At 42.6% G+C, this 13,969-nt stretch overlaps 1 protein-coding gene across 1 annotated transcript in view; it reads left to right on the plus strand.

The window, feature by feature from the left end:
- Positions 1–13,969, plus strand: part of HTRA3 (HtrA serine peptidase 3) — a 33,935-nt gene that overhangs the window by 12,215 nt on the left and 7,751 nt on the right. Inside the window, exons 2-5 of the mRNA XM_040420574.1 lie at positions 2,350–2,449; positions 8,126–8,348; positions 9,634–9,828; positions 11,722–11,754. Coding sequence (XP_040276508.1) covers positions 2,350–2,449; positions 8,126–8,348; positions 9,634–9,828; positions 11,722–11,754 — 551 coding nt within the window. The remainder of the gene's footprint in view (positions 1–2,349; positions 2,450–8,125; positions 8,349–9,633; positions 9,829–11,721; positions 11,755–13,969) is intronic.

Genomic DNA, 13,969 nt, shown 5'->3' on the forward strand with positions numbered 1-13,969 from the left:
ATTATGGAAGATTAGTAAATAATGTCTTATCAATGCCAGGTAGCTTCTGCCAAGACAGATAGAATATAGGATGCTTCACATTTATCAGAGATACACAAAAGACAGTATAGGGCAAACACATTGAGAAACACTTATAGAAATTGGAGATATCTGTTATGTTCTGTGATCCTAGATGAGAGTACCACCATGGCATACAACAGGAAAAACCCCAGTACAGTATGCCTTCATATGAAATATGGAGGTACATTACAGACCGGGGCGATTTTTCATTTTTGTGTTTTCATTTTTCACCCCCTGCATTTCTGGAGCCATAACTTTTTTAATTTTTCCATTTATATAGCTGTATCAGGACTTGTTTTTTGCAGGACAGGTACCTTCTAATGGCATCATTCAATATAGCATGCGATGTAGTAAGAAGCTGAAAAAAAAAAATTCCAAATGGGGTAGAATTGGAAAAAAAACACAATTCTACCATAGTTTTATTATGGGTTTCGTTTTTACGGCTTCCCCTATGTGATAAAACTGACTTGTGCCTTTCATTTTCTAGATCAGTACCATTACAGCAATACCACATTTATATAGTTTTTCTTGTGTTTTAATGCTTAAAGGGGTTGTCCCATAAAAAATATTCTACAGTTTTCCCATCGACAAGACTTTTATGTCCTGCATAAAGGAAACCAGACCCCGTTTTGAATTCCGTCTCATGAATTCCGTTATTTTCCGTTATAATCACGTTATAATGAAAAACAATAACGGAATTCATAATAATCATGTGAACCCGCCTTAAAGTGAACCTGTCACCTGGATTTTGGGTATAGAGCTGAGGACATGGGTTGCTTGATGGCCGCTAGCACATCCGCAATATCCAGTCCCCATAGCTCTGTGTGCTTTTATTGTGTAAAAAAACAAAACGATTTGATACATATGCAAATTAACCTGAGATAAGTCCTGTATGTGAGATGAGTCAGGGACAGAATTCATCTCAGGTTAATTTGTATATGTATCAAATAGTTTTTTTTACACAATAAAAGCACACAGAGCTATGGGGACTGGGTATTGCGGATGTGCTAGCGGCCATCAAGCAACCCATGTCCTCAGCTCTATACACAAAATCCCGGTGACAGGTTCCCTTTAAGACATAGTAAAAGGTTGGAAGGTTAGTATTACTGAAGGGTCAGACTACAAATGGTTTGTTTGTAGTCTGTTATCATGGAGACACACAGGTCTTCTTAGGAGCTGTATACAGTTTTTAATGAAGGTTGTTTACAAAGTTGCTTAATATTTCGTTTTAAATCCACTGCAGCAATAAAACTAGTAGTTGTAAAGGTGGACATGCCCTTTAAGATAAAATCAAACAAGCCCACCTCCTGGTCCTGGTTGACCTTGTAACAAACCTCCATCCTAGCATGGTAAGACATGGTGCCTCTTTACCTATGGACCCAGCAACTTTAGTTCCTAGAAGAATAGCAAAACCATTGGGCCACATTCCTATCTTGTTGACATTGTGATGACTATAGTGTTGGAGACATCTAAACAGATGCACAATTCCGCATGTTGTTAATAGATTGGTCCAACCAATGCTGGAGCTTCCCTTTCCATGGACCCAACAGAAGACATGTAGACAGCTTTTATGATACATACAACCTTCAGCCCAAACAACAGAGACTTGTGTATAGGAAAATTCTTGCCATAGCTTTTCATCTGTACCTTCATTAACTTTTTCCCTAATAGGCTTCGGGAACTTTTAGATACTGTTTATATTAATGAATATTTTAGTAGCTTTTTTTGGTGTAAGCCAAGTTGGAGTTTACACTGAATGGTCCTTTACATGTAAATATTTAAAAGTCTTCTATTTTCCATGTTGGGTTAATGTTTGTGGTTTCGGACCACATGAAACCTTCCGTCTCCATCAGTTGAGAAGCTTGCTACTTTAATGCCAAATGTTTTCAAGTGGACCCTTTAATGTGGTCATCCTCAAGTAAACATAGCACGCCGCAACTAGTCGAGGAAGGGCAGAAGTATCTTAAGTATGGAACTAAGTATGTGCCATGTGGTGGAGAAAATGAAGATCTGTGTTAACCCCTATGTAGTTAATGGGTCCTGTGACACGGATGGAACAAATGACATCTATCATCTCCATTTATGGATCTATGAATGTTGGTTTATTTTGACTGCTCTTTGTGAACTTTTAGAAAAATGGGGTCAGCCAAGGTTATGGCTGCCTGTGGGGTTTAGAAGACATCTTATCCAGACATTGAAAGACTGTAATTAACATAATTCTGTCTGCGTGTAGGAGTCTTCATCCAGGAATGTTCTTACTAACATACCCAATTTTTTTTGCCAGTATAGGTCACCAACATCCCAACAGCCCGAGGTACAAATTTAACTTCATTGCTGATGTGGTGGAAAAGATTGCTCCGGCAGTGGTGCACATTGAACTTTTTGTCAGGTAATGTCTTCTAATCTGTTTTGCTTCTTTAAGGGTATGACTACATAGTTTCTTGATGCAGTTTTGGAAACCAAAACCAGGAGTGAATTCAAAAAAGAGAAGTCGTTTCTGCCCTTTATGTACTATCTCTCCTTTTATGATCTACTCTTGATTTTTGGCTTCCAAAGCTGCATCAGGAAACCTGACCAAGTGGTTGTACCCTAAAGGCGTACTATAGTCTGACTATGGATCTTTTGTGGGGCTCTTGGAGAGAGAGGGCCTAGATATGGTTGGTCCCATCACTTTTGGTTTCGGGTGATGGCCTTACCTTGTTAGAGGAACTCCATTATTAGCAAGCAAGTGAATGAGAGTTAGGCCAAGAAACTTGTGTGGCAAAAGCCAACACTTTTGTTCTGGGTGGCAAAACCCAACACCTTAAAGGGTTATTCTCATATCAGACAATGGGGTATATCACTAGGATATGCCCCCATTGTCTGATAGGTGCGAGTCCCACTGCTGGGACCCGCACCTATATTGAGAACCAGGGGCGGATTGGGAACTTAAAGTGGCACGGGAAAAAATACTAAAAGTGGCCCCATTTTGTAGTTGGGTCCAAATTGCCGAAAGGCAGGGCCAGCACAAGTAGGTGGGGCCAGCAATACCATATTGTGGTACGTTATGCCACCCCAACAGAGGCAAATACCACAGTCACTCACAAAATACTGCCAGCAGCACAAAATACATCCCCAAAAACTTCCAGTGGTCGGCCGTTAGGAGGACTCCGGTGGCCCCTTGGGCATCGGCCCACCGGGGGATTTACCTGTAAGGTCTATGGCCAACCTGCCCCTGTTTAGAACGGAGCCCCGAAAGTGGTGGAGGGTGTACTGCACATGCGCAGCCGCCCTCCAAAATAGCTGAGCGCTGGCTCGGCTATTTCTGTCGGGCCCATAGAAGTGAATGGGAGCGTTGACCGGTCATGTGCAGTGCTCTCCTATTCACCAGAGTCCTCCAGCCACCACTTTGTTTTCTCACAACTCTGTTTTCTCACAACTCTGCACTGTGCTGTTATTCCTCCTAGAAATGTATACGTCTCCAAGTTTTTTTTGTTTCAAAAAAGAGAAGTCAAATCTGTCCTCAATAACTTCTCTACTTTTTTGATCCAATCCTAACTTTGCTTCAAAAACTGCATAAAATATCTGCATGTGTGTGCCACCAGCTCTGGAGGACTGGAGTATAGGATGGGAGTGGTAGAGGCTCTGGCTGCAACAGTTATTCACAGTGGTAATCCTGACACACATTCTTCCATCAGGGCAAACCCTGATGTTGGGGCTCCTGCCTGATGGTAGTTGGTGTTGTGAGTTTGGTGCGGGTCAAAGGCAGGAGATGTAAGTGCTGTGGCCAGCAAATGGTGCTGGAGTTAGTAACCAGGCCAGCTGTACAAAATAAATGCCTCCGTTTACTAAAGTGCAGAATGGGAGTTGTAGTTCCTCCAACGATACCAAAACACAGTTAATTAATCAGGTGTCAGCCTGGGGTTCCTTGGGCCGACCAGAGAAAATTATTTTTGGGGTCCAACCCCCATATCGTCAATAAAGTCTAAGAGGTCTTGAATCAAAGACATAGAACCTTGTAGCAAGTGATTGGCTCCAAAGACCGATCTAAATGGAATTTTTCTCCTGGACTTTTGGGGTCCAGTATGGGGCCCACTGGAGGATCCTCTGGTGGGCCAGTCTGACCCTGCAAATAATGCAGAGTGTACATCTTCCCAGATAGCCTCAAACAGCAAATACCTTACTGACTGATTCCAGTGCTTGGCCGTATAGATTCTGGACCTTCTAGCATCTCTCTGTGGATCTTTCAGAGATGGTGATTCTCTGGATTTCAGGCCTAGTTCTCCGAGGAGCGAGCACATGTGGCTCCCTCTCACTTCCTCCACTAGCACACAACTCACTGAGCTAAGGGCAGATCTAAGTCCAACTTCCTACAGTAGCAGAGCCAGGATTATTAACCCCGACTAAGCCATACAGAGATATGCTGGTACATTACAATACATTAGAACATTACATAATAAGAACAGTTTGCAAGTGCAGACATGAGATGGACCTGCCAAGTATAAGAATAATCTACCTCTAAACTGCCTTTCAAGAAACACCGCAGCCAATAAATTACCTAGGCAATGAAATGTCTCAGAGCGACACCTCACTGGTGGGTCATGTACTGCCATTTGGGGATATGTCACCGCAGAGGCCAGTGGTTCATGTGACCCCATCTGTGTGTGAAGACAGCCCTGGACCGCACCAAAAAATACCAGTATTATACTGGTATACCAATATTATAAATGGCACATGGTAGGTGGGCACCTGTAATAGATTCTGGATTGGGGTCCAGGTGCCCCCACCTCCGATACCCCATTGATATCACACTTCTGAGAGACGATTGGCTGCAGACCTTATGCATGGTACATGAAGCATGGTTGTACTGTTTGCCAATCTTATGCCCAGCATTACCTCTTATTAAAGCACCTCAGTGTTTCTTGAAAGGCAGTTTAGAGGTAGATTATTCTTATACTTGTCGGGTCCATCTCATGTCTGCACCGCAGTGGTGAAATAAAATGATTATCTGGCATTAATGGCACAGCCACAGGCAGGACGGCTTCTCTCTAAAATCACGAAAATTGCTGCTTGCTTCTAGTGTTGACTATAGGGTAGAGTCCAAAAATGCAGTAAGTAATTTGTAATCTGGGGAAAGTGATTGTGCCAAAGCAAATGCAGGCTCCTGGCAGCTATAAAAATTCTTAAGTGCTTGCCATAGAGTTTGCACTGCTCCATCTTTCATATTTATGAGCCTAGAAATCCACTGACCTGAAATGACTCAAGACTAGCACAAGAGAGACGTAGACCGAGCTCTACGGGGAGTATTCACACCACGGTGCCTATGTGTTCCACCAAAAATACTCTGCTGCTTTACTTAGTATTACTTAGAGGACAAGCACTTCATAAAAAATTGGTCAAGTAGATTTTCTGCCTGCTTGGAATATCCTTCATAAACAAATCAGATCATAACCATGCCAGCAGCAGGAGAAGAGTGCTCTGAACCTGTGACAAGCAGTGACCTGCAGTGACGACAGGACTGGATGGAGACTGTTGTAAGGTGGACTTATAGACCACAATGATATATGATGAGATAAAAGAAGTAGGAGAGGAGTGGGTTGATCTTGCTAGATCCAGTGACCTATCCACATATATCATGCTAATAATGGCGCAGGACTGTACACAATGTCATAGTGTAGATCAGAAATCTGTGGCTCTCCAGCAAAACTACATTCTCCATCATGCCTTGTAGTCACGGGTTCAGGTAGCTGCATGATGGGAGTTGTAGTTTTGTAACAGCTGGGTTTGAAAACACTAGTGTAGATGGATACAGACCAAATGGATAGATGATGGAAATTATGACAGAAGTAGGAGAGAAGTGTGTTGGCTTTGTGGTAGGCAGTGACCTGTCCACTCATGGCTGTATGTTCTTGAGGACACAGGGATTGGATAGGCCAAATATAATGCTATGATTGTAGATGGATATATAGCACACTGATAAATGATGTGAATTATGATTGCAGCAGGAGATAAGTGTGTTGAATTTGTGGGAGGCAGTGACTTGTCCACTCATTTTATTATGTTACTGAGGACATAGCGCTGGACTTAAAGTTCATGGATACAGACCGCACTGGTAGATTGTAGGGGTGAAGCAGGAGATGAATACGCTGATCTTGTGGGAGCCAGTGACCAGTCTACTCATGTCATTTAGTTAAAGAGGACAGAAATGCACATTGAAAGATCTATTGTCATGAAGTGAACAGGAGTAGGACACCCTGTAACCAAGGGTAGAGCAACCATCGGCACTCCAGTTGCTGTGAAACTACAGCTCCTATCGTACACACTTCTTGTAACTCCCATAGTAAAAGGAGGAACAGCGGGAGTGCCTGGGGTTTCTGATCCCCGCTGTAGCCAATCAGATCATACATTTAATTACGGCAGTAGAAGAGGAGTGTGATATTCTTTTGGGAGCCAGTGACTTGTCCAATTATTTCAATCTAGTAAGGGCTGTAATAGGATTTGCTCTGCTTGAGAAAAAAAACAACTAATATATAAAAAAAAATTGGGGCTAGTAATCTTTTACTAATCATTCAGGAATCTGTTACTAATGATTAGGATCCAACTGTAGATGCCTTTAGTTACTTGGCACATACAGTATAGATGTACGAAGGAGGATATTTTTCCTTAAACATGAGCATTAAAATTCTTCACATTTTTTCCATATACCACAATCTTGAAATCATGTCTACACCAAGTAAAGGCCACAAGAGATGATTCAAGCTCTACTGAAAAACCAGAACTTGTAAATCAGCTATCGGACAGCTTCCACATTTTCCTGCATCAGCATAGTACAGTATTTTTGGTTCTCAGGAGTTTCCAGATATCTGTCATCTGCCCCGTAGATCATAACTTGCACTTAAAGTAGCAACTAGTCGAATAGGTGTTCTACAACATATTCTTCAAGCAAAGTACATTATATATAGTAAGCAATAGTAGTAGTGTATGAATGGTGAATGCTACCCTTGAAGACCGTTTATACGTAAATAGGTCCTTAATTCTGTCCTGAATCATTTAATGTACTGTATCATCTTAATGGTTGGAGTTTTGTTTCTCTGATAGAGAGCTTCTAATCACCTGCTTAGTCATAGAGATAAATGATAAAATTCTTGCAGCCTGTGGCCACCACTAGGGGGAGCTTAGGAGATTACTGTATGTTATTTTACTATTGAGGTCAGTGTCTAAGCAGTATGCAGGCTCCTCTATAAAGATATATTTTTAAAAATTCAGCACAGAATTTTGGACCCAATAACAACAGTGCTAAAAGGAGGACATTTACTTTAAAGGACTTTTAATTCCTCCCCACCCAGTGGGACCTGTGAAGGGAACTAGATTTACCTGTTCCCTGCTGCTCAGTTCCAGCTCAGTAGTCCCAGGCTGTCTTTACTGCACTTCCAGTCCCAGTATCTAAACGTCCTCCACAGACAGAGTCACATGCACCACCGCAGCCAATAAATGGCCTAGGCAATGAAATGTCTCAGAGCGACACCTCACTGGTGGGTCATGTACTGCCATTTGGGGATATGTCACCGCAGAGGCCAGTGGTTCATGTGACCCCATCTGTGTGTGAAGACAGCCCTGGACCCACCAGGGTCTGAACAGACTGGCATAGAGCAGGTAAGTATAGCTCCCTTCCCAGGTCCCTCAAGTCAGTCAGAGGATGACTTGATAAAGGGGTTATACCCCAAAACGCGTTGTCCATGTGGGCTTGTAAATAAAAGCCTATTGATATATTTAAACCCCATAAATTTTGGACTACATCTCTCCTACTCAGAAGCCACACAAGATGTCTCTCTCTAAAATCTATTTATGCTGACACTACCAGTCTTCCAACTGAGGAGAATCTGGTCCATGACACCAGGCTTGTAGTCACTTCATCCCATACTCCCCTGTGTGAATTGATATGCATATTTCTTCATTCTAAGGTGAGCAGCCATTTTGCAGGAAGTGACTGCATATCCTATTGCATGTCCTCTTTGTTGGTTTTTAAATAGAATATTCAAACCATAAATGGTACTCTGGATGAACCCACCTTTCCTACTTTTCATAGACACCCGCTATTTGGCCGTAGCATCCCCCTGTCCAGTGGATCAGGCTTTATCATCTCGGACATGGGAATAATTGTAACCAACGCTCACGTGGTATCAAGCAGGAACACTGTCTCAGGGCAACAGCACCTAAAAGTTCAGCTCCATAACGGTGACACCTACGAGGCAACCATCAAAGATATAGACAAAAAGTCAGACATTGCAACAATCAAGATACACTCCAAAGTAAGTATACATGAACATTTAATGTTATATAGAGCAGCCAGGACCATATCCGGACTGCAGTATCTACATTTTATGACTGAGAGTATCATGACTCCCATTATTTTTCCATACTTTGCATTCCAATGGAATTTTGGCAGTGATTGGCATGATCTGTAGATATTACAGAAATTAGAAACATTCAATGAATTCCTATTAGTGCATCTGAGAGACATGAGATCGTTTTATTGATAACTGATGACTGTCAGAAATACTTGCAAGAGGGATAGGATGGAGCAACTGTGTGACCGAGAAATTATAAGGATGGCTAGCAATGTTAGCTACATCATATCCCAAAAAACTGTAGGCACCAGGAGTTTGGCTCACAAACAGTTGATATTATAAGAGACTTCATTCAATTACAGCTCGTAAAAACTCAGGAGCACAGTCAGTCTCTCATTCTTGGTTGTAAAGTCTGTGATTAGTAGACCTACGTAATTAATGCTAGTTATAGGAGTAGTCCTCTGCTGGTCCTCTAGAGCAGTGTTCTTCAACTCCAGTTTGCAGGGCCCACCTTCTGGTCATGATTTGAGAATATCTCACAAAACAGAATGAATACCTGTGGTAAGTCCTGATGCATTGACACTAATTATATTACCTGCTCAATGTCAAGGAAATCCTGAAAACATGACTGTCAGGTGGACCTAAGGACTGGAATTTAGGAACACTGCTCTAGAGCCATTATTAGATGAGAGCCAGGGTGCACTGGAAGATGCTTTGGTACTCTGGTGGGCCAGTGTGACTCTTGGCCAATGACCAGAATGGGGCAATGGCTCTTTTGTCAGTTACAACCTTTCTTAAAGGGTACCCTCAGGATACATGCCATAAATACCCACCTCTGGGACCCTCACCTATCAGAAGTAAGGGGGTCATCAGATTTCCTGGCTTTGTGGTCTCCAAGTACTTTAAAGGAGATGTGGCTGTGGTTATGGAGAAGATATGCATAAATTCCTAAGATAGGAATGTCCCTTTAAAGTTTATGGATAAAAAATTAAAAAAAACACAATTAATAAGTGTATAATGGCTATAGTGGTTGGTAAGGGGCTGCGACCAGATCACTCTCAATCTGCCACTAGTTTTTGCATTAGCCAATGGTCAAGATGAGATGTCACCAGAGTCACTGGACAGCCTTAGAATAGCTAGTTATAGTACCGCAAGCAGTCTCGGGCGCTGATGTTACAACATATGTCATTTTTTATGCAAAACTTGCATTTCTTCACTCATTTGTATAACTGTGATCTTGTTTTAGAAAAAGTTACCGGTCCTGCTATTGGGCCATTCAGCAGATCTTAGACCTGGAGAATTTGTGGTGGCTATCGGAAGCCCATTTGCTTTACAGAACACAGTGACAACAGGAATTGTCAGCACAGCCCAGAGAGATGGACGAGAACTCGGCCTGAGAGACTCAGACATGGACTATGTGCAGACGGACGCCATCATTAATGTAAGTCTGTGACGTATTTTACAGATAGAAAGATTTTTTGAGGATTTAATACCTGCAGTCACTGCTCCTTGTCCACATTTTCTTATATGGGGTATCATAGAGTACACAAGTCAAGACCCAAATAGTGAAAGTGATTGTGGATAATATACTGCATATGAGCTAAAATTCTGATTGGTGAGGGTCTCATCACTGGGACACCCACTAGTTCGAAGAACCAGATGCATTGCTCGAAGCTCATGGACCCTAGTTCAAAATCTGTTGGGACCCCTCAGGCACCAGGCGAGACTACTACCTCTGTACCTCCAATAGTTGTGCCACAGACAAGAACAGTAAGTCACCATTCTTGGTTGACAATTGACCTTGTACAGTATTTGCAGTTACTCTCCATTATAGTCTATGAAAGATCCCGATAGGCTAGAGGGTTCTTGGTGTTGATGAGGTTACCAGGTTACCCAGAACATCACCAGTAATGATTTTATAAAAAGCCCATGAAAATCCACTTAAGAAGATTGGTGTATAAGGTGTATTCCTCCTTTTACATGTGAATAGGTGGAGTAAAGAGTGCTGCCCTGTTTTCTTGATATTGAAGGTCTATAATACTATATTTATGCCTCTTTTTGTGTAACTTTGTGTCAGGCTGGTGGGACGATCCCAAGAGAAAAGGATAGTATCTTTAGTATAAGATTTGGGAATCTCAAGGATCCTTTATGAAGGACAATGATTGAGCCAAAAAATGTTCATAGAAACATTCAGTTCAAATCACTGCTCTGTGTAAACATGTCCACCGTGTAATGCTGGTGGTCTGTACCCAACATCTCACCGAACCTGGCAGCCATGCCCTTCAGAATACTTACAGCTTCAGCAGATCTGCTTTATTGGCTGTGTCTCTCTGCTCCCTACCGGTGGCTATAGTCATCGAAGTGCATCTTGCTTGGTCCCACACTGTAGACTTCTTATTGCCATCTCTGCTTCTTGCCTGGTTTGTTCCCTTAGGGCTTGCACACTCTCCACAGCTCTTAATTGGCCAGTGCACACAGCCTGTTCCGTCCCCAGCCAATGGCTGCTTTCCATGGGTTATATAAGTTGCCTTTCCTTATAGAAAGGGCGCTGAGTAATAAGTCCTTAGCTAGCCTAGTTTCTGCAAAGGTTATTGTGCTTTCTGAACTCCCATGCCTGATCTTTACCTGTTTATCATGTTGATCCTTGTTACATCTGCAGCCCGTGTTCAACACTGTCCCTATAAGGAACATTATTTATTGAACTACTACTACTACTCTCCTTTCTGCCATCACCACCACTCCCCTCCTCTCCTGCTTCTAATTGTTAATCCGCTTCTCCTATAAATGCTGGACTGCCCTCTCACTCCTTACCTGAGCTTAGGTTCCTAGTTTACTAGTTTAACCAGTGTAGGTGTGCTATTCTGATTGTCTGCCCGTGTACCAAATCAGCAGGATTACACCTTTAGGATTAACCCAAAGTCAAACCAGTTAGTTGGTACTATGGGTCCACACCCACTATCCATTACAATCCTGTTCTGTCCATCCTGACCTCTGCCTGTTTATGTGCTGCTTGCCCTGACCTTTTGCCTGTTTACCAGATTGAACACATTTTGTCTGCCCTGACTTCAACCTGTCCACTGTCCAGGCACTTGTCTGTCCCCTTAGTGCCAAACAACGGTGTCTCTTGACCCACCTTGACACAGTGGGTCCATACCTGCTGTGTTATATACTGATCACCTGATAATCGAGCAAATGCTAATGACTTTGATCTCATCCTTGATGCAGACATCAAAATCAGAGTTGTCACTGACCATAACGAGACTGTATGTGAACAAACCATTACCCAATCACAGACAGTCATAATTATTGCTCCATGTTTCTTTTTTTTTTTCAGTATGGAAACTCTGGGGGTCCTTTGGTAAATTTGGTAAGTATCGATATCTTCATATTTTGGGAATTATGATGTCAAGAAACAATAATAATAGCTGAACAATAGAGAGTCAAGGGAATGATGACTTGCTTATGGCATTGGGTGTAAATATTGAGCTTCATAATGACCAGAGGGTGAATGGACCTTCCAACAAGAAAGGTAACATGTGGGCTTGTATCAAATTTTTGTATCAGGGTCTTCAACTACTCTATAGTCCCTGACTCCTTATATGTAGACCCCCTAGGGTGAAAGTATGACCTCTTTAATTTCCTATGGACTTGTAGGATTTGATCAGAATACTTTAGCTTGTAAAGGGAGCAATTACAACGATTCTTGGTTATGAAGTTCTCTGATGTAAAAAATGAAAATTAACTATTAATACATCTATATAAAATGTTTACATTGTTGACCTCCTGTGGAAAGAGCTTCTGTGTGGCTGACAACACGTCCTGCTTTGGTACATGGATGTTATCATAGGGTCACTGGACTGAATATCTGCCAAAATATTTAATTGCCCCATGGAAAATATTCCACCTTTTCCAAACCAGCACCTGGGTCTGTATGCAGTTAAAAAAAATAGTTAAGCCACATAGATATTCAATAAACTCTATCTGTATAGCAGAAACTGTTGTTTTCTCAATCCTGATTTCTCTGTCCACCTCACTGAGGTGGTCACACATGTTCAGTTCCATCCTTTAACTGCCATCAGCTGGATCTGCTGTTAGAAGCTGTGACAGTTACAGGAAGAGAGTTGCTGCAGAAAGGAAACACCCCCCGGGTGGTGATAGGGAGAGAGCTGCAGCAGAAAGCACATCCCCCGGGCTGTGATAGGGAGAGAGCTGCAGTGGAAAGGACACGCCCCCTGGTGGTAAGGAGAGAGCTACAGCAGAAACAACACACCCCCTGAGCTGTGATAGGAAGAGAGCCTCAGCAGAAAGGATGCGCTCCCTAATCTTCCAGTCTGAAGAAAATCTGAGGAATTAAAGCATTGAATTAGGAGATCTCTGGATCCCTATGAGGTACAGGGCTGGGTACAGGGCATACTAAATATAGTATGTTAATTGTTTACATTAACCATTGAATATCCCCTTTAAGACCAGTTCTCACTGGTTCTTATAAGATCAAGTGATCTTGTGATAACACTGAGCTGCCAGTCTAGGTAGAAGTGTTATTGTAAGGACACAAACAGATGAGTTTCACTTGGATTGATCTTTTGTCATATTAAATTATGAATATAATATTTGAATATTTGCAATATATTTAAAGGGGTTGTCAGGCCTCAAAACCAATATTAGTTATGGCCCTGAAAGTGTGAAATGAGAATATAAAAAAGCTGCTCACCTATTCACTGCCACTAGTTCCAGGCTCCCATCCTTGCTCCTTCCGGATCCCAGAGGAGCAGAAGTGTCATGTGGTCACGTTTACCGCTGATGTCATTTACTGCCCTGAGCCTCTGTGGTCATGTTCCAATTGGGGACACGTCATCGCTGAGGCCACTTAAAGGGGTTGTCCGGGTTCAGCGCTTCGGAGCATTTCTAGGTCTGATGCCCCCCTTGCCCTGCTCTGTATAGGGTTTACTGCTGGTGACGTACCCGGCTTTTTCTCTGTATGCTAGGCGGAGGCTTCTGCCTAGCAGTGATTCCACTAATGGGCATTCTTTAGTGCGGCCCTAGCCTGTAAAATAGCCTAGGGCAGCACTAAAGACTGCCCATTTGTGCTGGTGATATCACTGGGCTCACTGCTAGGCAGAAGCCTCCTACTAGCATACCCATGAGAAGCCCAGCACGTCATCGGTAGTGAAGAAAAAGCTCAAGGTGGGTCAAGAGGGAGCATCGGCGCAAGAAATGCTATGATGCTCCACTCATACATGCTAAATGAGTGAAGGGGAGCTTATGTCCGGGTTCAGCTCTGACAACCCCTTTAATGGCTGCAGCTGTGCATGTGACCACAGATGGTACCTCACACTTCTGGTCCACTGGTGGCAGGAAGGAATTAGGACGTGAGCCTCGCCACTGGAGCGAAGCAGCTGTGAATAGTGTTTTTTTTTTTTTCATTTGACACTTTCAGGGCTAAAATTGTTTTTGGGGTAGGACAACCCCTTCAAAGTTCGCCAGAGAATTTTGATTTCAGTTTGGTACAATTTGAGTCATGCATTAGTATTTTAAGAAAACTGCTGCCAGCAAAATTATCATTTCAAGGCAATGCTGGAAAT

The sequence above is a fragment of the Bufo bufo genome, chromosome 2 (genome assembly GCF_905171765.1).
Source record: "Bufo bufo chromosome 2, aBufBuf1.1, whole genome shotgun sequence".
NCBI lineage: Eukaryota > Metazoa > Chordata > Amphibia > Anura > Bufonidae > Bufo > Bufo bufo.